Source organism: Hyla sarda, chromosome 8 (genome assembly GCF_029499605.1).
Source record: "Hyla sarda isolate aHylSar1 chromosome 8, aHylSar1.hap1, whole genome shotgun sequence".
In the NCBI taxonomy this organism is placed as follows: domain Eukaryota; kingdom Metazoa; phylum Chordata; class Amphibia; order Anura; family Hylidae; genus Hyla; species Hyla sarda.
The window spans coordinates 42874239-42898526 of record NC_079196.1 but is presented as its reverse complement, the minus strand read 5'-3'; the positions used below and the strand labels follow the sequence as shown (position 1 = coordinate 42898526).

The following is a 24288-nucleotide window of genomic DNA, read 5'->3' as shown; positions in this document are numbered from 1 at the left end:
TATCAAAACTGTCTAATATGAAAAAAAAATCTGAAAGTTTTTGCAAATTACATTAAATCAAAGCTTATTTTTCTCTGTAAGTTTCTACTCAATGTCAGAGATTTATCAAAGCCTGTGCAGAGGAAGAGTGGTGCAGTTGCCCATAGCAACCAATCAGATTGCTTCTTTCATTTTCCACAGGCCTCTTTAGAGGCCTGTGGAAAATGAAAGAAGCGATCTGATTGGTTGCTATGGGCAACTGCACCACTCTTCCTCTGCACAGGCTTCGATAAATCTCCCCCAATATTTTGTTTTTATACTTTCTGTCAGGTTCCCCCACAGATTAACACAACTACAAAAAATTATAGCTAAAATATTCAATCTTTTATTAGAAAATCACCTTAAAAACCCTAATAAAAAAAATCGTCTGGAAAAATAATACCCCGCAGATTACAGGTGATTTGCCAGGGGATCCATGTATCATTTCGGGAGGTAAGAAAATGATTAGCCAAAGACAACAATCCTGAGGTGGGTGGCTATAGGTAATCATTCCATTGTTTTAGTAGACAGTTGTGATAAATGAGGCCCGTGTTCTAGTTATAGGAATAAATAAATAAATAAATAAATAAGAAAACCTAATGGTTTAACTCAATGGTCTTCAAACTGCAGCCCTTCAGATTTAGCACTAAACCCAATACACTGGGTTTTAGTGCAAGTGAACAGAAGTAAAACAATGTTTCACTTACAGAAACTGGTCCAGTAGGTGAGAATTTATGGCACGCCGATGCTGTAGTGCAACAACTCTTATGTGTACAATGGAGGCGGGGAGCCGACTTGCTGAGCTCCCCTGCCTCCTCAATATGCCGCACTATGTCGGCTCATCGTATGAATATCCAATTATCTTCCCTCTCACATCCTAGTGACACGAGAGCCTGCTGGCATGTGGTACCTGCGCTCTGCTACAATAACAGAGCATTCAAGTGCCCACAGGCTCTCACATCCCTAGGACATAAGAGTGAAGAAAATTGAATATTCATATGAAGGACAGGTATTGTGCTGCATGGAGAGGAGGCAGGGAAGCTCAACGAGCCAGGCACAGAAGAGCTTTAGCAATAAAACATTGGAGGGACTAAACTCCTCACCTACTAGACTAGTTTCGGTAAGTTAAACATCGTTCTACTCCTATTTACCCGCACTATTACCCAGTGTATTGGGTTTAGTATGGGTGAACAGCCTGTCAGTTTCCCTTTAAGGCCGCCAACAGTCCAGAATTTGATGTTTTTCCTGTTATGTTTCAATGGAGTAACTAAAAGAACCCAGGGACCACTGATCTAAGCTGTCTGAAAGAAAGAAAAAAAAAAACGCATTTGTTGCCCATAGCAACCAATCACAGCTCAGCTTTCAGTTTACCAGAGCAGTTAAGAAAAATTAAACTGAGCTTTGATTGGTTTTTCTTTTAGACATTTTTGGAATATGAGGCCCTATGGGGGGAAATTTATCACAGCGGTAGTGCACTTTTGTTGTCTATATTAGATGCTATTTTTTTGTGAAAAACTTGCGCCTTTTCAAATGGTGCAGCTGTAAGAGCTTTTGCTAAAACTGCTATAATCAATCTTTTTTTCCCCATGTGATTAGCAGTGGTAACATTTTTGCGCAATGTATGATTTTTTTTACATGTACGTCCACATCTATCTTGTTTAGTGCTTGTTAAAGTAAGATGTTTGGACTTGCACCATTTTTCATAAATTTTGTGCAAGTTCACAAAAAAACACACTTTAAAAACTTCTACAAAATCACTTCAACTGCACAGTTATTGATAAATTCCCCCCTATGTTTTTTTTTTTTTTTTTGGACAATCTTATTCTTGGACTGTGTGTAGCATTGGACAGAGCTAAACTGCAATACCACACAAAGCCAAAGAGTGGTGCTGTTTATGAAATAAAAAAAATGAAAAAACAAACAAACAGACAACAACTCCATAAAGGGGTACTCCGGTGGAAAACTTTTTTTTTTTTTTTTAAATCAACTGGTGCCAGAATGTTAAACAGATTTGTAAATTACTTCTATTAAAAAATCTTAATCCTTCCAGTACTTATTAGCAGCTGTATACTACAGAGGAAATGATTTTCTTTTTGGATTTATTTTCTGTCTAACCACAGTGCAGGAAATGTCCAGAGCAGGACCAAATCCCCATAGCAAACATATGTTGCTCTGGACAGTTCCTAAAATGGACAGAGGTGTCAGCAGAGAGCACTGTGGTCGTGACAAAAAAAGAAATCCAAAAAGAAAAGTAATCCTCTGTAATATACAGTCGCTAATAAGTACTGGAAGGATTAAGATTTTTTTATTGAAGTGGTTTACAAATCTAAGTACAAAAAAGAGCACATATGTGGACTCACCGCAAAGCAGAGACAATCAAGCCTGGAGGTCCGGTGGCGATGACGGGGTGCCGGGTCTCGTCATCGGCGCTGGTGTGTGGCGCTCGGAGGCCTCCGAGCGCCACACACCAGCGCCGATGCCGAGACCCGGCATCCCGTCATCGCCACCGGACCTCCAGGCTTGATTGTCTCTGCTTTGCGGTGAGTGCACATATGTGCTCTTTTTTGTACTTACATTGTATACTTCACACTGTCCTATGTGCACCCCGCAGGAGACACTGACAGAGGTCGTCGAGGACCGCTCTGCTTATATAAGGTGATATTGCTCTTTAGAGTGCTCTCCCCTTTTTCTGTTGCTTTTGTGGATGATTTACAAATGTGTTTAACTTTCTGGCACCAGTTGATTTAAAAAAAAAAAAATAAAAAGTTTTCCACGGGAGTACCCCTTTAAAGTGTTTTCCCCGACAAAATAATGGAAGTTCTATCCTCAGTGTAGGTCATGACTTTAAAGTTGGTGTGGTGACAACACCCAGCACACTCACCAAACAGCTGTTTGCGCCAGAGTCGCAGCGCCTGCATATACACAGAAACAGAGCAGGAACAGAAGCAGACAGCGCCACACATTGTGTAGTGACCATACAGTTACTTCAGCTCAGCTCCCATTATAAAGAATAGAAGCTGAGCTGCAGTAACCCAGAATGGCCACTACATAATGTATGGCGCTGTCTGCTTTCAATTCTATTTGTCTGTATATGTGGGCACCAAGGCTTTGTGAAACACCAATATGGGGATAGGTCATTATTACATTTTGCCAGGAAAGTCTGACATTTCCGGGCATACTGGGAGTTGTAGTTTTCTCACCTAGCACTAACACTTTGGAGACCACTGCTCTAGTCAACACCCTAAAGGCCAGTACATTTATGGCAGTGCATTGCCATTTTAAGTCACTACATTGCATCAGTATTTTGGGAACTGGGAGCGGATACAAAGAAGAGAAGAACTGATAGGGAGATTTATGAAAACCTGTGCAGAGGAAAAGTTGACCAGTTGCCATGGGTTTTGATAAATCTTCCCCTAGTAGGGTTTACACATTAAAGCTTATAGCCAAATCAGACGTGTAACTGGTTGTACAGGCCTATGGTCATGTGGTGTAACCTAGACCACTGGTTTCCAACTGTGGACCTCCAGCTGTTGCAAAACTACAACTTCCAGCATGCCCGGACAGCCGTTGGATCTCGCCTCACGGGGAAAAAGTCTCTAATGCAATAATCACAAATTGCTTTGTAAAAATAGCAATTTACTTTATTCAAATTTTTTATTTTACAATAAATTGATTAAAATTTAGACACAACTATAGCTTTACTGCAATGTGATTCCCATTTTACACCAATATCCAACACATAAATGACCAGACTTTCTTAAAGGGGTTGTCCAAGAATATATGAGTTGGCTTCTTCCTCAGACATCGTACTCTTGTCCACAGACTGTGTATTGTATTGTAGCTTTTCATGTGCGTAGCAGCCAAAAACTGTATAAAACTGTATGGAACAGTACTATACACACATACAATTTAATATGGTTTTTATTGACTACCATACTATAAGAAAAAAACAAAAAAGGTATACAGTGAATATACGATTTTGGAACAGTAGAAAAAAAACGTGGTAGTACCTTTTTTTTTGTAAGGAAAAAAAACAAAGAACAACTGAATGGCAACCGTATGGTTTCTCAATGCAGGTCTATGGATACAGTGATAAATACGGTTCTATACGGTTTTATAGTATACAACTTTATATATATATATATATATATACCGTATATATATACAGTGATTCCTCAACTTACAATGGCCTCAACATACAATAGTTTCAACATACAATGGTCTTTTCTGGACCATTGTAACTTGAAACCAGACTCAACATACAATACTACAGAAACTGAGCAATCAGAATGGACATTTTAGTGGTAAAACCCCTGTATTACTAAAGTGCATGCACTGACTGGTGTCTGGTAGCGCCCCCTACAGTACAGGGAGGTACTACATGCTCCGTACTACTCTTTATCTGTATTACTGAAGTGTATGCACTGACTGGTGTCTGGTAGCGCCCCCTACAGTACAGGGAGGTACTACATGTTCCGTACTACTCTTTACCTGTATTACTGAAGTGTATGCACTGACTGGTGTCTGGTAGCGCCCCCTACAGTACAGGGAGGTATTACATGTTCCGTACTACTCTTTACCTGTATTACTGAAGTGTATGCACTGACTGGTGTCTAGTAGCACCCCCTACAGTACAGGGAGGTATTACATGTTCCGTACTACTCTTTACCTGTATTACTGAAGTGTATGCACTGACTGGTGTCTGGTAGCGCCCCCTACAGTACAGGGAGGTACTACATGTTCCGTACTACTCTTTACCTGTGCCAGGGTTAGCTTCTCCTTTGGACACCAGGTGAGGGCGGCTTTATGTTACTTTTTTAGGACATTGTGTATTCTGTACAAAACCCTGAAGAAGCTCCTGTCCTCTACATAGACCAGCATTTCCCAACCAGGGTGTCTCTAGCTGTTGCAAAACTACAAATCCCAGCATGCGCGGACAGCCTTCGGCTGTCCGGGCATGCTGGGAGTTGTAGTTTTGCAACAGCTGGAGACACCCTGGTTGGGAAACACTGACATAGACAGTGATTACAGCTCCCAGCAGATCTTTCTTATGTTTATATATAAGGATTTGCTTTATCTATAGTAGTTATCTACTTATTTTTCTTTAACCCTCACTTTTTCCTATTTTTGGATGACATTTTGGTGGCTTCAGAACCAATTACCAGGTTTCCATAGAGTTATGGTCTCAACATACAATGGTTTCAACATACAATGGTCGTCCCGGAACCAAATAATATTGTAACTTGAGGGACCACTGTATATAAAGCCTTATCACACCATGGTGTGAATGCACCCTTATAGGGTTTGGCACGGTTGTGGTTCAGTAAGTTTTTTTGCCGAACAAAAAACCAGGTCCCACCATGTTTTTTCTACTGTTTTAAAGCTGTATTTTCACAGTATACATTTTTTTAATAGTATATTAGTCAACAAGAACTGTTTTAAGCTGTATTAAAGAGTGTATGAGGTTGCACAAACAATGGTGTGAATGCACCATTAGGACAAGAGTCACCCTGTCAATTTTTATTTTTTATTTAAATAGCAGAGACACTTTAAAAGTAATAATGCAGATAGAGATATCAGTTTGAACGGTAGGGGGTTGGGCGACACTAGGGGGCACAACCTCTTTAAGAATAGATCACAACATAAATAGGTTTGAAGTAGAGATGAGCGAACTTACAGTAAATTCGATTCATCACGAACTTCTCGGCTCGGCAGTTGATGACTTTTCCTGCGTAAATTAGTTCAGCTTTCAGGTGCTCCCGTGGGCTGGAAAAGGTGGATACAGTCCTAGGAGACTCTTTCCTAGGAATGTATTCACCTTTTCCAGCCCACCGGAGCACCTGAAGGCTGAACTAATTTACGCAGGATAAGTCATCAACTGCCGAGCCGAGAAGTTCGTGACGAATCGAATTTACTGTAAGTTCGCTCGTCTCTAGTTTGAAGCTACTCAGAAGGAGTAAACAGGTTTCAAAATCAGAACAATGTAAATGATCATTATGGAAAAAATAACAGTAATGGAAGAAAATGAACAATCACTGACAAATAACACAAGTCTAATACAGTACAATGAGATGAATGCAGTGATAGTTCCTGTGATAAATATATTGGGGAGGATTTATCAAAACCTGTCCAGAGGAAAAGTTTCCCAGTTGCCCGTAGTAACCAATCAGATCGCTTCTTTAATTTTTTAACAAGGCCTCTGCAAAATGAAAGAAGCGATCTGATTGGTCGCTATGGGCAACGGGGCAACTTCTCCTTTGCACAGGTTTTGAGAAATCTCCCCCATTGTCTTTGGAAATGATGACTAGGCAAATGATTTACAATGAAACTAGGCAGATCCCCCCAAACTTAGAATAAACCTTAAAATAAAAACATATGGGGGGAGATTTATCCAAACCTGTCCAGAGGAAAAGTTGCTGAGTTGCCCATAGCAACCAATCAGATCGCTTCTTTCATTTTTGAAAAGACCACTGGAAAATGAAAGTAGAGATCTGATTGGTTGCTATGGGCAACTCAGCAACTTTTCCTCTGGACAGGTTTGGATAAATCCCCCCCATTATCTGTATCTAAAATTATGCTCCCGCTCCAGTTGGGAGCAGAGACTATGAGAATCGCTTCATTTATAGGGGGGGAAGGGATCGCACACAGCATTTGGGATTCCACTACGCAATGCACACTACGGAATTTCAGCTGGTGAGTTTTCTGCCGGCTATGGGGACCGGCCATGTCTGCCGGTTGTAAATTCTGCATTGTGCATAGACCTTAAGGGTACATTCACATTAAGGGCATTTTTTGCAGATTCCGCTTGCAGCTTCTTTCCATTTCTTTCAATAAGAATTCTGTTGCTCAGTTCACGCAGCAAAATTTCCGCTACAGAATCTTTACCACAGATCCGAGTTCCGCCGGAAGAATGAACATGTTAATTATTTCTTCGCAGAATCAGCAAGTAAAGTTCTATTATATTTAAAGGAAACTGACACCACTTTTGCCCATATGATACGACTGCCACTGCTCAGTAGAGCTTATAATGCAATAAACCATACATTTGTTATGTAGATGTGCTCCATTATTCTATTCCTTATACTAATTAGGTCCTTGGTGCACTAGGGGCGTTACTTTGGCGACTGGGGCAGGGCTGTGCTCGCTCAGACCACTTCTGTCTCCTCCCATAACCGCACCAGACTAACATGCTTGATCCGCCCCTCAACAGTGACATGGAACCAAGGTCAAAGCGAGATTTTGCACATGCGCTGGGACATCGTTGTGTCGGCGGGACGGTTACATTACTGCATCGGGCATGGTTCCATGACACCATTGGGGGGCGAACCAGGCATGTTGATCAGGTGGAGCTACAGGAGGGAACCGGATTGGTCTGGGTGAGCACAGTGCTGCTACGGCCACCAAAGTAACACCCCAATGCCAATTACCTAATTGGCATATGAAAAAAATCACAAAGGCGCAGCGCATCTAAATAACAAAGGTACGACAGTGCCCAGAGGCATAGCTTGTAGCTTCGGGGCCCCAATGCGAAATCTACAATAGGGCCCCATATGCCAATTATTGTACTGGTCTCTTATGGGGCAGATGTGCTTTGGGGCCCCTTTAGGCACCAGGGCCCCAGTGCGACTGCTACCTCTATAGCTACATCAGTGTCGGTAGTATCCTATGATAAAACAAAAGGCAGACAGCGCTCCATAGTGTGATACTGTTTCTTGCACAGAGAAATTGATAAAGGTGGATGTTGCTCTTACCACAGTAGGTTACCCTCCACCAAGTGCAACAATGGGACAAGGTGTAAAGAATAAATAGGTGAGGTGTCAGCAGCCACTCCTCATCTCGACGGATATAGCTAAAATAACAGTAGAACTCCAAGATGTAGACAGGATACACGGGCGCTCAACAACCAGGTAGCAGGATAAAAACGTTTAATCACCCATAATGCAACGCGTTTCACAGCACAGCTGCTTCATCATGCCTGATGAAGCAGCTGTGCTGTGAGACGCGTTGCATTATGGGTGATTAAACATTTTTATCCTGCAACCTGGTTGTCGAGCGCCCGTGTATCCTGTCTACATCTTGGAGTTCTACTGTTATTTTAGGTAGTATCATATGGGCAAAGGTTGTGTCAGTTTCCCTTTTAATATAATGGGACTGTGAGTTTTGGCGCTTATTTCCACTGCAAATGTCCAAAGAGAAATTCTCATTAATGTGAATGAGCCCTAAGTCTTTCCTTTTGACTCCCCACAGGCCTTGGCTCAAGAGGCATCATTCAAAATGGTGTTTTACCGAAAAACACCATGTGCAAAAATTCCCTTATATGCAACAATTGATGCAGAACTAGGTTGCGGTCTGAAGGGATTTCTCCATTCCTTGCCTTTGCACTGCATATGTTGTAAGATTGATGTATATATGAGATATCTATGGAAGTCTGTATTTTGCCAATGCATATGCTGTAATGTGAATGACATGGACATTTGTGATGTTGACAATTAGAGATGAGCGAACTTACAGTAAATTAGATTCGTCACGAACTTCTCGGCTCGGCAGTTGATGACTTATCCTGCATAAATTAGTTCAGCCTTCAGGTGCTCCGGTGGGCTGGAAAAGGTGGATACAGTCCTAGGAAAGAGTCTCCTAGGACTGTATCCACCTTTTCCAGCCACGGGAGCACCGGAAAGCTGAACTCATTTATGCAGGATAAGTCATCAACTGCCGAGCCGAGAAGTTTGTGACGAATCGAATTTACTGTAAGTTCGCTCATCTCTATTGACAATCTATAACAGCGTGCCTTCATCTGTTTCAAAACTACAACTCCCAGCATGCCCGGACAGCCAAAGGCTGTCCGGGCATGCTGGGAGTTGTAGTTTTGAAACAGCTGGAGGCACCTTGGTCTATACAGAATAATGGCAAGGGATGTGAAACTCCCTTCGGGGTTATGACCCACCTATAGAGGGAGCAATTCTGATAAGGGCATTAGTATGCAACTGCCTAATATAATCATTAATCCAAATGTGAAACTTGAACCTCAAAGAGGTTTCCTCCCTGATGCATTTATGGCTTTTGCGTAGTATGTGCCGTAATTGCCAGATAGAGATGGGTCTTATCTCTGTAACATTGACTTATTGAGAGAACAGATTATTCTGACCCCAATTTGCCAATGCAATTCAGGCATCAGTGGCATTGGCTACAATGGCAAGACGGCCATACTCCAATGAGGTCTATAGGAATGATGGAAACAGAACTGTTTACTGACTCATTCTGCAACCTCTATAGACTTCAGTGGAGAAAGCAACACAAAATGGTAACAAGAGGAACATTAAAGGGGTACTCCGGTGGAAAACTTTTCGTTTTTTTTTTAAATCAATTGCTGCCAGAAATTTAAACAGATTTGTAAATTAATTCTATTAAAAAAAATCTTAATCCTTCCAATACTTATTAGCTGCTGAATACTACAGCGGAAATTATTTTCTTTTTGAAACACAGAGCTGTCTGCTGACATCACGACCACAGTGCTCTCTGCTGACATCTCTGTCCATTTTAGGAACTGTCCAGAGCAGCATATGTTTGCTATGGGGATTTTTTCCTACTCTGGACAGTTCCTAAAATGGACAGAGATGTCAGCAGAGTTCACTGTGCTCATGATATCAGCAGACAGCTCTGTGTTTCAAACGGAAAAGAATTTCCACTGTATTATTCAGCAGCTAATAAGTACTGAAAGGATTAAGATTTTTTAATAGAAGTAATTTACAAATCTGTTTAAAGGGGTAGTCCAGTGGTGAAAAACTTATCCCCTATCCTAAGGATAGGGGATAAGTTTGAGATCGCGGGGGGTCTGACCGCTGGGGCCCCCTGCGATCTCTCTGTACTCCAGGCTCTCCGGACAGATAGCGGGTGTAGACCACCGCACGAAGCGGCGGCCGACACACCCCCTCAATACATCTCCATGGCAGAGCCGGAGATTGCCGAAGGCAGCGCTTCGGCTCTGCCATAGAGTTGTATTGAGGGGGCGTGTCGGCTGCCGCTTCTTGCGGAGGTCAACACGCCCCCTTCCCGCAGGCTGTCGGGGCCCCGTACAGGAGATCGTGGGGGGCCCCAGCGGTCGGACCCCCCGCGATCTGCAACTTATCCCCTATCCTTGTTCACTACTGGATATCTCCTTTAACTTTCTGGCACCAATTGATTTAAAAAAAAAAGTTTTTCACTGGAGTACCCCTTTAAAGTGAACCTATCACATTGGACTAGTAGCATGTTATAGAGCAGGAGGAGCTGAACACATTGAGGTTAAAGGGGTACTCCACTGAAATTTTTTTTTTTAAATCAACTGCTGCCAGACAGTTAAACCTATTTGTAAATTACTTCGATTAAAATATCTTAATCCTTCCAGTACTTATCAGCAGCAGTTAAGATCCACAGGAAGTTCTTTTCTTTTTGAATTTCCTTTCTGCCTGACCACACGTGCTTTCTGCTGACACCTCTGTCCATTTTAGGAACTGTCCAGAGTAGGAGCAAATCTCCACAGAAAACCTATCCTGCTCTGGATAGTTCCTAAAATGGACAGAGATGTCAGCAGAGAGCACTGTGGTCAGACAGAAAGGAAATTCATAAAGAAAAGAACTTCCTGTGGATCATAACAGCAGCTGATAAGTAGTGGGAGGATTAAGATTTTTTAATAGGAGTAATTTACAAATCTGTTTAACTTTCTGCCACCAGTTGATTTAAAAAAATTTTTTTTCCAGTGGAGTACTCCTTTAAATCTCTGCTCATTCTGGGCTTAGGAGTCCAGTGGACCGTTCTAGTCAGTGATTGACAGCTATCTCCGTTTGAACACTTTTACAGCTGTCAATCAGTAAGTGACATCGCCCACTGGACTCCAAAACAGGGTTTTTATTCAATAAATTGAAAGTTATTCTGAATCTTTTCTCAGAGTACTATGGGGATCAAGTACTTTAGGTCAATTTCTGCCCATTTTTCTCCACTGGATGTACTATGGGGCACAAGGCTCTTAGTAAATCCAGCCAATCCATGGCTGCCCTGGCACCTGTCCCAAAAATATATACACCAGCAAGGAGCTGGTGTTAATATATCCGTGACTTTCAGTGTCACCTCCATGTGAGGCCAAGCGCCCTTTGAGCCTCATTAATACCTTCTTCACAACTCATTGGTGCAGGTAGCATTAATGCTTAAAATTTTGCATATTTGTGTGCATAGTGATGTTTGAGCAATATCGCCATTTCTGCACCAAAAATTTACATTAGAGCATGTATGCTGCTGGTGCCCCCTAGTACATAACCCCCAAAATATCAATCTGCTCAACTCTTCCTGCTCACAAACACAATGTAAGGCTAAATCCGCCATGCCGTTGTGCTCCGATGTGTTCTGGGTCTGGAGCGGACCCCCAGAACGGGTCGGAGCACAACTGACTGTCTGTCGGTCGGGTCCTGATGGATCACATTGACTTTAATGGGGTCCATCGAGTGCCTGGTATTTTAAGAAAAATGGTTCTCCGCTTAACTGCCGTCCTTCTGATTGGACAGGTCGACAGAGCCCCCTTTACCAGAGTAAATAAGCCCTTAGTAGATTAAACTGCATTATTCTGGTGACAGGTTCTCTTGACGGATGGGCATATCTGCGTGTCAGTGGGATTCAGTACCCTAATAAGTGAGGGTCCTATAGGAAAGACCCCCAACTATCAGGCATGTATGACAAGATCTGCATGTAGGCTATAAATGCTTCAGGTGGGAACAGATATTTAGTGTGAAATGCAAGCAAATAAAAAATATATATATACTTTGGATCTATTACAGAAAAATGTTTCATTCTAGTAGAATTATACAAAATGAGGAATAAAATTACTAAGAAAAAAAATTAAAACCTTTTAGAAGAAAAGCTTGATTCCTTAGTCTTTGCATTTTCTGAGGTTATTAGCAGAGTCTTCCACACAGAGGTTTTTGCCATTTCATCAGAAATGTTTATTACTGAGGGGTCCTCTCTAGACAGAATTAACACAATAATGCACAAAATGAGTAACCGGTCAGGCGTCGTATAGAGTCACTCCCAGAAGTCACCAAGTGAAAAGAGGAAAATTCTACATTTACAGTATGAGGCAATGTTCACAGTCTGCTTTTTAAAGGGGTAGTCCAGTGGTGAAAAACTTATCCCCTATCCTGAGGATAGTGGATAAGTTTGAGATCGCGGGGGGTCCGACCGCTGGGGCCCCCTGCGATCTCTCTGTACGGGGCCCCGGCTCTCCGCCCAGATAGCGGGTGTCGACCCCCGCACGAAGCGGCGGCCAACACGCCCCCTCGATACATCTCAATGGCAGAGCCGGAGATTGCCGAAGGCAGCGCTTCGGCTCTGCCATAGAGTTGTATTGAGGGGGCGTGTCGGCCGCCGCCTCGTGCGGAGGTCGACACGCCCCCTTCCCGCGGGCTGTCGGGGCTCCGTACAGGAGATCGCAGGGGGCCTCAGCGGTCGGACCCCCCGCGATCTGCAACTTATCCCCTATCCTTAGGATAAGGGATAAGTTGCTCACCACTGAGTCACCACTGGACTACTCCTTTAAGGCTTGATTTAACCCTCCCCACACTAAAAGTTACATTTTAAGCCAAATCATACTTAAAAATGTCAGAGCTTTTTTGAGCTCCTTTTTTTGTTTTTGAGGCAGCATTTTTAGCCAATTTGAAACCACAGTAAAAGTATTTTTGGTTTTTGGCTGTATTTTGTCAGGTAAACAGTCCAACAAAAGGGTCAGATGTTTAATTCTATGGGTAAGAACAAAAGGCCATTTTCCATTGAGTTTAATATATGTTAAATGGAAAATTAAAGTGAAAAACAACAGTGAAAAGCAATTTTGGGTTATGCAGTTAGGGCATACAGCCTCTGTAGAAGGGGCAATTGGAGCATATAGCCTGTGTAGAAGGAGCAGTTAGAGTATATACACAGTCATGGCTGTAAATGTTGGCACCCCTGAAATTTTTCTAGAAAATGAAGTATTTCTCACAGAAAAGGATTGCAGTAACACATGTTTTGCTATACACATGTTTATACCCTTTGTGTGTATTGGAACTAAACCAAAAAAGGGAGGAAAAAAAGCAAATTGGACATAATGTCACACCAAACTCCAAAAATTAGCTGGCCAAAATTATTGGCGACCTTAACTTAATATTTGGTTGCACACCCTTTGTAAAGAATAACTGAAATCAGTGGCTTCCTATAACCATCAATAAGCTTCTTACACCTCTCAGCCGGAATGTTGGACCACTCTTCCTTTGCAAACTGCTCCAGGTCTCTCTTATTGGAAGGCACCTTTTCCCAATAGCAATTTTAAGATCTCTCCACAGGTGTTCAATGGGATTTAGATCTGGACTCATTGCTGGACACTTCAGAACTCTTCAGTCCTTTGTTGCCATCCATTTCTGGGGGCTTTTTGACGTATGTTTGGGGTCATTGTCCTGCTGGAAGACCCAAGATCTCTGATGCAAACCCAGCTTTCTGACACTGGGCTGTACAGTGCGACCCAAAATCCGTTGGTAATCCTGAGATTTCATGATGCCTTGTACACATTCAAGGCACCCAGTGCCAGAGGCAGCAAAACAACCCCAAAACATCATTGAACCTCCACCATATTTCACTGTAGGTACTGTGTTCTTTTCTTTGTAGGCCTCCTTCCTTTTTCAGTAAACAGTAGAATAATGTGCTTTACCAAAAAGCTCTATCTTGGTCTCATCTGTCCACAAGATGTTTTCCCAGAAGGATTTTGGCTTACTCAAGTTCATTTTGGTAAAATGTAGTCTTGCTCTTTTATGTCTCTGTGTCAGCAGTGGGGTCCTCCTGGGTCTCCTGCCATGGCGTTTCATTTCATTTAAATGTCGACGGATAGTTTGCGCTGACACTGATGCTCCCTGAGCCTGCTGGCCAGCTTGAATATCTTTGGAACTTGTTTGGGGCTGCTTATCCACCATCCGGACTATCCTGCGTTGACACCTTTCATCAATTCTTGATAATGTTGCGCACTGTGGACAAAGGCAAATCTAGATCTCTGGAGATTGAAATTTTCCCACAATTTTGGTTCTCAAGTCCTCAGACAGTTCTCTTCTCCTCTTTCTGTTGTCCATGCTTAGTGTGGCACACACAGACAAACAATGCAAAGAATAAGTGAACGTCTCTCCTTTTTACCTGCTTTCAGGTGTGATTTGTATATTGCCCATACCTGTTACTTGCTCCAGGTGAGTTTAAAGGAGCATCACATGCTTGAAATAATCTTATTTTTCAACAATTTTGAAAGGGTGCCAATAATTTTGTCCAGCCCATTTTTGGAGTTTGGTGACATTATGTCCAATTTGCTTTTTTTCTCCCTTTTTTGGTTTTGCTCCAATACACACATAGGAAATAAACTTGTGTATAGCAAAACATGTGTTACTGCAATCCTTTACTGTGAGAAATATTTCATTTTCTAGAAAAATGTCAGGGGTGCCAACATTTACGACCGTGACTGCAGCCTGTGTAGAAGGGGCAGTTATGGCATACAGTTTGTGTAGGAGGGCCAGTTATGGCATACAGCCTGTGTAGAAGGGGCAGTTATGGCATACAGCCTGTGTAGAAGGGGCCGTTGGGGCATACAGCCTGTATAGGAGGAGCAGTTAGAGCATATAGCCTGTGTAGAAGGGGCAGTTATGGCATACAGCCTGTGCAGAAGGGGCAGTTAGAGCATATAGCCTGTGTAGAAGGGGCAGTTATGGCATACAGCCTGTGCAGAAGGGGCAGTTAGAGCATATAGCCTGTGTAGAAGGGGCAGTTATGGCATACAGCCTGTGCAGAAGGGGCAGTTAGAGCATATAGCCTGTGTAGAAGGGGCAGTTAAAGGCATACAGTCTGTGTAGGAGGGGCAGTTAGGGCATACAAATTATGCCATTAAAGGAGTATTCCAGTGAAAAAAAATTTTTTTTCATATCAACTGGCTCCAGAAAGCGAAACAGATTTGTAAATTACTTATATTAAAAATCTTGTTCCTACCAGTACTTATCAGCTGCTGAAGTTGAGTTGTTCTTTTCTGTCTGTCCATAGTGCTCTCTGCTGACACCTCAGTCTGTCTCAGGAACTGTCCAGAGCAGGAAATGTTTGCTCCTACTCTGGACAGTTCCTGAGACAGACAGAGGTGTCAGCAGAGAGCACTGTGGTCAGACAGAAAAGAACAACTCAACTTCAGCAGCTGATAAGAACTGGTAGGATTAAGATTTTTTAATAGAAGTAATTTAAAAATCTGTTTAACTTTCTAAGGCCAGTTGATATGAAAAATAAATGGAATACCCCTTTAATGGCATTATTTGTATGCCCTAACTGCCCCTCCTACACAGACTGTATGCCCCAATGGCGCCTTCTACACAGGCTATATGCTCTAAATGCCCTTTCTACACAGGCTGTATGCCATAACTGCCCCTTCTACATTGGATTTATGCCATAACTGCCTCTCCTACATGGGTTGTATACCATAACTGCCCCTCCTACACATCTGCCACATGTATAATAAAGTATTATTAGGTCTGAATGATCAATTTACTGGCCAAGATTTTTTAAGGCAAAAAAGGGATAGAGATTTTCTGAACAAATACATAAAACATTTACAGAAATGCTAATTTTCTGAACATCATTTTGTTGTCAGGTCTACAATTCTGCCATCGAACAGCACCTGCTAGGACAGAAGTATTAAAACTGTGGACCTCCGGCTGTTGCAAAACTACAACTCTCGACTGCTGTCCAGACATGCTGGAAGTTGTAGTTTTTCAACAGCTGGAGATTCACAGTTTGATGACCACTGGAGTAGAAGGATAAAAGGGTATTTTTGCATACAGACTTGTTACTGTGTTTGATGGGCGATAAATCCTATTAAGAGCTCCTCTAGTGGTGATGGCAGGAAGTCAGCATTTTATTAATTCATGCTGTGGCAGCTATGGTCTGGCATAGGGATTTGGAGCCCAGTGACAGACAAAGGAGCACATGCATAGTATGTAATATAATATATAATAATTAATAGGACAGAATTTCAGACCTGAAAACGAAATGATGTTCTCAACCATAGGTAAATAGAAATCAAGTCACTAGGCCTCAGGGTCTACCAGCTCATGGAGACCATATGGCTCTGTATTTGACATTTTTGTCTCTACTACAGTTAAGGTTTGCATTAAATATTACATTACTTTTAATTTCGCCCAAGACTAATTTGTAAGTTAAAGGGAACCAATCAGCATATATTAGCATATATAATGCTTGGCAATGTGTTATATATGCTAAAAATCATTATCCTCACAATCCCCGGGGAACATTTGTGCCCCCAGGGATGGTGAAGATATTAAGTTATAAAGTCGCCCCCCCCCCCCCCCCCCCAGCCGCCCCGCAAGTAGTCTCCTAAGTGGGAACTTACACTTAGCTGCTCGGGTCGCTGGTTCGCGTCATCTCTCTGCTACCTAGGCAGACAGAGCAGAGCGGTGAAACGAGCCGTCAATCAAGGCGAGGGGGGCGGGCCACGGCCGCAGCAACCTGAGCTGGTAAGTGTAAGTCCCCGCCCAGTGGGGGACTTTATAACTTAAAGGGGAAAACTTTTTGTTTTTTTAAATTAACTGGTGCCAGAAAGTTAAACAGATTTGTAAATTACTTCTATAAAAACATCTTAATCTTTCCAGTACTTTTTAGGGTCTGTATACTACAGAGGAAATGGTTTTCTTTTTGGAACACAGAGCTGTCTGCTGACATCATGACCACAGTGCTCTCTGCTGGGATTTTCTCCTACTCTGGACAGTTCTTAAAATGGACAGAGATGTCAGCAGAGAGCACTGTGGTCATGATGTCAGCAGAGAGCTCTGTGTTCCAAAAAGAGAATAATTTCCTTTGTAGTATTCAGTAGCTAATAAATACTGGAAGGATTAAGATTTTTAATAGAAGTAATTTACAAATCTACAAAAACAAAGATAAGCATGCACTCACCGCCGGTAAGCTGCTGCGGGCTCCGAGTCCGGGATCACCACGGCATAGACATAGACGGTAAGGGGCGCTCAGAGGCCTCTGAGCACCCCTTACCGTCTACGTCTATGCCGTGGTGATCCCGGACTCGGAGCCCGCAGCTGCTTACTGGCGGTGAGTGCATGCTTACCTTTGTTTTTGTATATTTTGGTACTTTACCTTGTGTGTGCACCCCGCAGGTGCTGCTTACCCATTGAAGTGAGTCCGTACACTCCTAGTGGTTACCTTGCGGTATCGTATGTTTGCATTTTTCCACTTATTTGGTTTGCTACCTGGTGTACTCTCTCCTTCTTGGATTTTCTAATTGACAAATCTGTTTAACTTTCTGGCACCAGTTGATTTAAAATAAAAAAAAAAGTTTTCCACGGGAGTACCCCTTTAATCTCTCTCCACCATCCCTGGGGGCACAAACATCCCCCGGGGATGGTGAGGATAATTATTTTATCATATATAACACATTGCCAAGTGTTATATTTGCTAATATATGCTAATTGTTTCCCTTTAATTCACATAAATGGTTGACCCAGTGATCTAGTGTAGAAGGTGGAAACATAAGGAGCAGTGTCTGCACCCCCTTGAAGCCTGGGTTTTGGGGGTTCCTTCAGATATCCATATGCTAAAGTAACACATATAGATTGACTGAGCATACAAGAATATATAGATTTTCCTAGTGAATGATGTGACATCAAAACTTATAACAGTTGTACACTAGGGTGACTTGTTTTTCCACTTTTTTTTTTTCTGATCGAATTCTTTGGTTCCGATCAGACAATACATTATGTTAATTATTTTACTAGTTTTTAGTTTTAGGCTTTGGATTCCCTAGAATAATCTAGATGTCAGCATTACAGTCCCTACTCATAGAAAACCTTTCCCTACCTGATAACACAGTGCCATGGTTGGTCACTAAATACCCATGTCATACAGTGACGAAGATTGTGAAACCTGTGAGTTTGTTGTCAGGCGGCCCGCCATCTACAAATTCTACTCTCTTATCCAGACCGGCCTTGCCAGATTTGACAATAAAAGGTCAATTTGTTACCACCTTTCCTGCTGTAGACGACTCAGATTAGGTGGCACAAGCTCTACACGTGGCTGGTTGGTTTGATAGAGCTGGGGAGGAGCCCAAAATGCAGCCACATCTACGTGGTGGGCTTTGGATCACTTCATAATACATCATCAAGGCACATTTCCCATGTGAAACATGAAGCTTGTAGTGGAGATAGAAGATATTGTCCAATCTGAAGTGAGTTGCCCTTATGGGAGGAAACTTTTGCCAGGAATAAAGATTCAATCAGAGAAAAAGGTGGAAAAACGAGCTGCCTATTGTAAAACGTATATGTTTTTTTGCAGAAAACCACTATCTAGGATACAGTATAAAAATGTATGGCGATGCATACTACCCCAGAAGAGACCAAGAGCACAGTCTCTGAATGGGAGACTAGGTTATACTTGATAAATGCACGGGAAGCTTTGAAAGCATATATGCTTAACATGTTGACATGCTTACTATGTAACATTTATCTCAGCACCCACAATTCACTGATATCTGGTTACAAAAAAATCATTAGCATTCTCAGTTTAGCTTTGGACATAAAGAGAGAAGAAAATATTGTGTAAATCACAAGCAATAAAATACATATAATTGCAAAGTTACTCAACATATTATGTAGGTTTTAAAGCATTGCTGTCATTTAAAAAAATCTGTCGTCATACAGACATGTCAAAAGTTTGACCAGTCAGGGTCTCAGAGCTGAGACCCCCACTGATTTCCAGTTATTACTGGGGGAAGCGTACGGATATGTGCTTCTCTCCATGGCCCAGTCAGATTAATTGCAGGAGATAGATTCCATAGACTTACAGGCGGGTCCATCTCCATCAATAAGCTCTGTGCTAGGGAGTGAAGCACATAGCCGTGCACTTCTCCCACCTATATCTAGAGATCAGTGGGGGTCTCAGCATTGAGACCCTAAACGATCAAAGATTTCAAATGTCTGTGTGACATGTAATTTGTTTAATGACAGTACTGTATTAAAAGTAAAATATTATACTGTTTTCTCAAATGTAGAATTTTTTTTTTTAAAGGGGACCTGTCCTCTATTTTTTATTTTTTTTTATTTTATGGTGTCCATACCATGGGCAGCATGAAGCAGGGAAAGACTCCCTCATTACACTGATGTATGATTTACTCTGAAACACTGAGGAACAAGTCATCAGGGTGGTCCGCAGAAGCTTCTCCCCACCCCATCTGAGGTTCGGGCAGTATGAAAGTCATGACATGTTCCCTATAAGGAGCTTTAAAGGGATACTACCCTGGAAAAAAAAATATTAATCAACAGGTGCCAGAAAGTTAAACAGTTTGGTAAATTACTTCTTTTTAAAATCTTAATCCTTCCAGTACTTATCAGCTGCTGTATGCTCCACAGGAAGTCCTTTTCTTTTTTAATTTCTTTTCTGTCTGACCACAGTGCTCTCTGCAGACACCTCTGTCCATTTTAGGAACTGTCCAGAGCAGGATATGTTTGCTATGGGGATTTGTTCCTACTCTGAACAGTTCCTAAAATGAACATAGGTGTCAGCAGAGAGCACTGTGGTCAGACAGGAAGGAAATTCAAAAAGAAAAGAACTTCCTCTGGAGCATACAGCTGTTCATAAGTACTGGAAGGATTAAAGGGGTATTCCAGGCCAAAACTTTTTTTTTATATATCAACTGGCTCTGGAAAGTTAAACAGATTTGTAAATTACTTCTATTAAAAAATCTTAATTCTTCCAACAGTTATTAGCTTCTGAAGTTAAGTTTTTGTTTTCTGTCTAACTGCTCTCTGATGACTCACGTCCCGGGAGCTGTGCAGTTCCTATGGGGATATTCTCCCATCATGCACAGCTCCCGGGACGTGACATCATCATTGAGCAGTTAGACAGAAAACTTCAGAAACTAGTAACTATTGGAAGGATTAAGATTTTTTAATAGAAGTAATTTACAAATCTGTTTAAATTTCCGGAGCCAGTTGATATATATAAAAAAAAGGTTTTCCTGGAATACCCCTTTAAGATTTTAAAATAGAAGTAATTTACAAATCTATTTAACTTTCTGGCACCAGTTAATTAAAAAAAAAAAAAAAAAAAAAAAAAAAAAAAAAGGTTTCCAGTGGAGTACCCTTTTAATAAACTTTAATAGGGCATATGTACTTCATGATGAGGAGGTCCTCTGTGTAGAACTCTCTATTCAACATTATGCTCATTGCGGACTGTAATAGGGCACCTGTAGATGGGCATGGACTTGTTCTGTATCTTTGTAAGCCCCTGATTTCATACAATGGAATATATAGGCTTGTTTTTGTTGGATTTGCATATAATCAGACATGCTTCGTCACATGCTGTATGACAGTCATATACTTTCCTAGAGGCATTGCATGTAGATCCACCTGCTCATAAGGGCCATACTGCTCTGTATTGGACACTTTTGCCTTTACAGGTCAAATGTCTGGTCAGGCTACGCATCTCCAGCTATAACCGCAGGAGGTGATAAAATACAACATGTACTATAAAAGTGCATTAACACCATACGATTACCTGCAATTCCCTTCCATTGGTAATTGAACAGCTCCTTCCTCTTCCAGCACAAGCATACTCTGTTCTTCCTAAAACAACACGAAACAGAAACAGTGTGAGGCTAAATGTACATAGATTAACCAAAGGTGAAAGCAAATGTTTATTCTTCTATAGATCAGTGTTTTACAACCATGGTGCCTCCAGCTGTTGCAAAACTACAACTCCCAGCATGCCCGGACAGCCGTTGGCTGTCCGGGCATGCTGGGAGTTGTAGTTTTGCAACAGCCGAAGGCCGCCTGGTTGGAAAACAATGTCCAGAGCTCTACAAAACAACGTTTATCAATGTTCAACCAAGTTGCCCTTTCACGTGTATAACCTATGGCAATTTGGCGCAACATGTATGATCATGGAATATTGCGCGACAGATTTACGGGCAACAATCTGGCGCTTTCATTTAATACATCTGACTAGTAAGTCACATGGAGCAACAACTAAAAATAAATAAATAAATAAAAAACTATTTTGAAAAATGTGGTGCACCAAATGGCACACGGGAATAGTAAATGCAGCAGATGGCACAGGCGCCACAAAAACAGCCAGGAATAAGTCAAAAGTGTGTAAGTAAATATAGAGTAGAATATACAGTGGACACTTCACGTAACATACCTCTTTTTCTGCATCTTCCAACTTCTTTTTCTTACTTTCAGGCATTAAATCATCTAACCAACTCAATTCCCGTTTCGTAAAGAAAAAGTCCATTAGTTTCCGTACAAACACCAATGCCAAGACCTTGTCAAAGAAGCAAATAGCTAAGTTAATAATGCAAATTATAGATCAATAAAGGTATAGACCAGTACAATACATCATGTTCAATACAAATTTAAAGGGGTACTCTGCTCTGTAAACATCTTATCCCCTATCCAAAGGAAAGGGGATATGATGTTAGATCATGGGGGGGGGTCCCGCCGCTGGTAACCCCTACCCACGATCTTCGAGTCAGCACCCCTGTCATTCGGTGCACGGAGCGAACTCCGCTCTGTGCCCGATAACTGGCGATGCTGGCTGCCAAACCCCTCCTTTCACGTCTATGGGAGGAGGCGTGACGGCTATGTACTAGCCGTCATTCCCCCTCCCATAGTGTTGAGCGTGAATATTTGAAATGCAAATTTTTACCGCGAATATCGGCACTTTGCGATTTCGTGAATATTTTGAAAATAGTGATATATATTTGTCATTTTTTATGTGAACATTTATGCGAATATCTGCACTTCCAGACTGGACACTGATCCCTCCCTTCTTTAGTTGAAAGATATAATTGCGCATACGCACTATGCGAATTTCATTATGAATTTTCGCATGAAAAAAAAGAGAGAACGAACATAGCAAATTTCACGAACATAGGTCGAATATTCGTCCATACATTTGCGAAATATCACAAATTCGAATATGACCCCTTCAGCTCATCACTACCCATAGACATGAGGAGGCGTGGTGTCACGAACACGAAAGCTGCTGGCTCGGAGATCTTGGGGGTCCCCAGTGGTGGGACCCCCGGGATCTAACATTTTAACTCCTATCCTGTGGATAGGGGATAAGATGCTTACAGTGGAGTACCATTTAAAGGACAACTGCAGCGCAATTTACACTTATCCCCTATCTACAAGATAGGGGATAAGTGTTTGATCGCGGGGGGTCCGACCGATGGGACCCCCAAGATCTCCCTTACGGGGTGCCGCCATTAGCGCTCATAGTGAGTGCTAAGACGCATAGCGTCGACCTAGAGGTCGATTGTGACGCCCCGTCTCCTCCCCGTCCCCATACAGTTCTATGGGGGAGCCGGGGAGGCACGATCACTGCCTCCCCGCCTCTCCCATAGAGATGCATGGAGGAGGCGTGCCGGCCGCAACGTCATGCTGCGGCAGGCACACCGCCTGCATGGGAGAGCCACGGCACAGCCGCGGCCCCGTATAGGAGATCGTGGGGGGTCCCAGCGGTCAAACACTTAACCTCTATCTTGTAGATAGGGGATAAGTGTATATTGCGCTGCAGTTGTCCTTTAAAGAGGTTTTACAGGTTGACGAAATTGATTGAAGTCTATCCTTAGGATGGATCATCAATACCAAATCGGTGAGGGCCTGATTTTAAGCACCCCTTAGATCAACTGATTGGAGGTGTTTTGGTGCATCACTGAACACCACACCCCTTTTATTGTTTACTTTCTTTAGAGCTAGTCAATACAACTTCTCACCATCATAGGAAACACAATGGCTGCCCGAGATGCTTTGATGACCCAGAGGAGTACGAGACAAGTCAGCTGCAACACGGTGAAGAGGTGGACCTTCCGCAGGGGAACATGTCTCAGGTAGATGAAGTCTGGCTGATGTTTTGCTGGCATCCAGAACAACAAGATACGATCAAAGAACTACAAAACAGAATTGGTTTAATCATTTATATTGTTTACCTGTATCTATTGTTTCCCCTGAACTACTAAACAAGTCACTGAGGATTGAGCATGAATTTAGAGTGAACATAACCTTCCTCAACCCAAGGCAGACTTTTGTGGTAGGTTAAATGATGGGGTAGAAGTGGGTGTACTTAGATATGAGAGGGCACAGGGATAGCTGTTTGGGTTGGCTGTTGTATTCTCAAAAGTCTTGTCCAAGGTAGGGTCTACTGCTATTAGGTATTACAGACACTTGTATGATATAATCCAATACTTGACAGCAAAGAATTGGACATTAAAGATAGAAAAAGATTTTAAAAATATAAAAAAACACAAAGTATTTCTAATGAGACCTTTGGTCTAGTAAAGCTGTATTTTGGTAGCAATAAGTTTTTACCCATCCACTGGATAAGTAATAACTGCAAGAACGGTGGGGGGTCCGACTGCTTGGATGACCACTGATCGCTAGGAATCAAGCATATGCACTGTGGTTCCTGCTGAAGATAGGTAAGTACTGCACTCAGCAGTCTATGGAGGACACAGTACCCCCCTTTAGTAATTGTTGTGGGTCCAAGTGGGCAGACTTCCACCAGTTTAGCAGTTATCACCTCGATAGGTCATAAGTTATTAAGAAAATACTGCTTTAGACTATGTTTCGACACAGTATTTTGGGATGTTTTATGGACAAAAGAACAGTCATATATTTTTCAATTGGAATGCAAAATCCTGTTTGTTCAAGTCAAGTTTAAATGGGAACTCTGGTGGGAATAAAATGTTTTCAAATCAACTGGTGCCAGAAAGTTATACAGATTAGTAAATTCCTTCTATTTAAAAATATTCATCCAGGACTTATCAGTGTAGTTCTTTCCAGTCTGACCACAATGCTCTCTGCTGCCACCTCTGGCTGTGTCAGGAACTGTCCAGAGCAGGAGAGAACTGCTATAGGGATTTGCTTCTACTCTGGACAGTTCCTGACAGACAGAGGTGTCAGCAGAGAGCACTGTGGTCAGACTGGAAAGAACTACACATCTTCCCCTGGGGCATACAGCAGCTGATAAGTACTGGAAGCATTAAGATTTTTAAATAGAAGTAATTTACAAATATGTTTAACTTTGTGACACCAGTTGGTTTGAAACATTTGTTTTTCACTTGTTTTCCATTGGAGTACCCTTTAAATTTTATGTCCACAATTGCTATGGCCATAAAAGTAAGCTTCCAGCCCTTTTTACTTAACTGTTTACATGATGAATTTGGCACATAAT

General features: G+C 42.0%; 1 protein-coding gene and 1 long non-coding RNA gene across 5 annotated transcripts in view; one reads left to right on the top strand and one right to left on the bottom strand.

The window, feature by feature from the left end:
* Positions 1-24288, bottom strand: part of SLC4A10 (solute carrier family 4 member 10) — a 309487-nt gene that overhangs the window by 10117 nt on the left and 275082 nt on the right. For all 4 annotated transcript variants that reach the window (XM_056535524.1, XM_056535523.1, XM_056535526.1 and 1 more), the window contains exons 21-24: positions 22832-23005; positions 21250-21372; positions 20605-20672; positions 11891-12007 (exon numbers count right to left, since the gene is read on the bottom strand). In XM_056535524.1, the coding sequence (XP_056391499.1) occupies positions 11891-12007; positions 20605-20672; positions 21250-21372; positions 22832-23005 (482 nt within the window). The remainder of the gene's footprint in view (positions 1-11890; positions 12008-20604; positions 20673-21249; positions 21373-22831; positions 23006-24288) is intronic.
* LOC130284779 (uncharacterized) lies at positions 240-22907 on the top strand. The gene is made up of 3 exons (XR_008847139.1): positions 240-507; positions 21291-21426; positions 22809-22907. It is a non-coding gene; the product is annotated as an uncharacterized LOC130284779 (long non-coding RNA).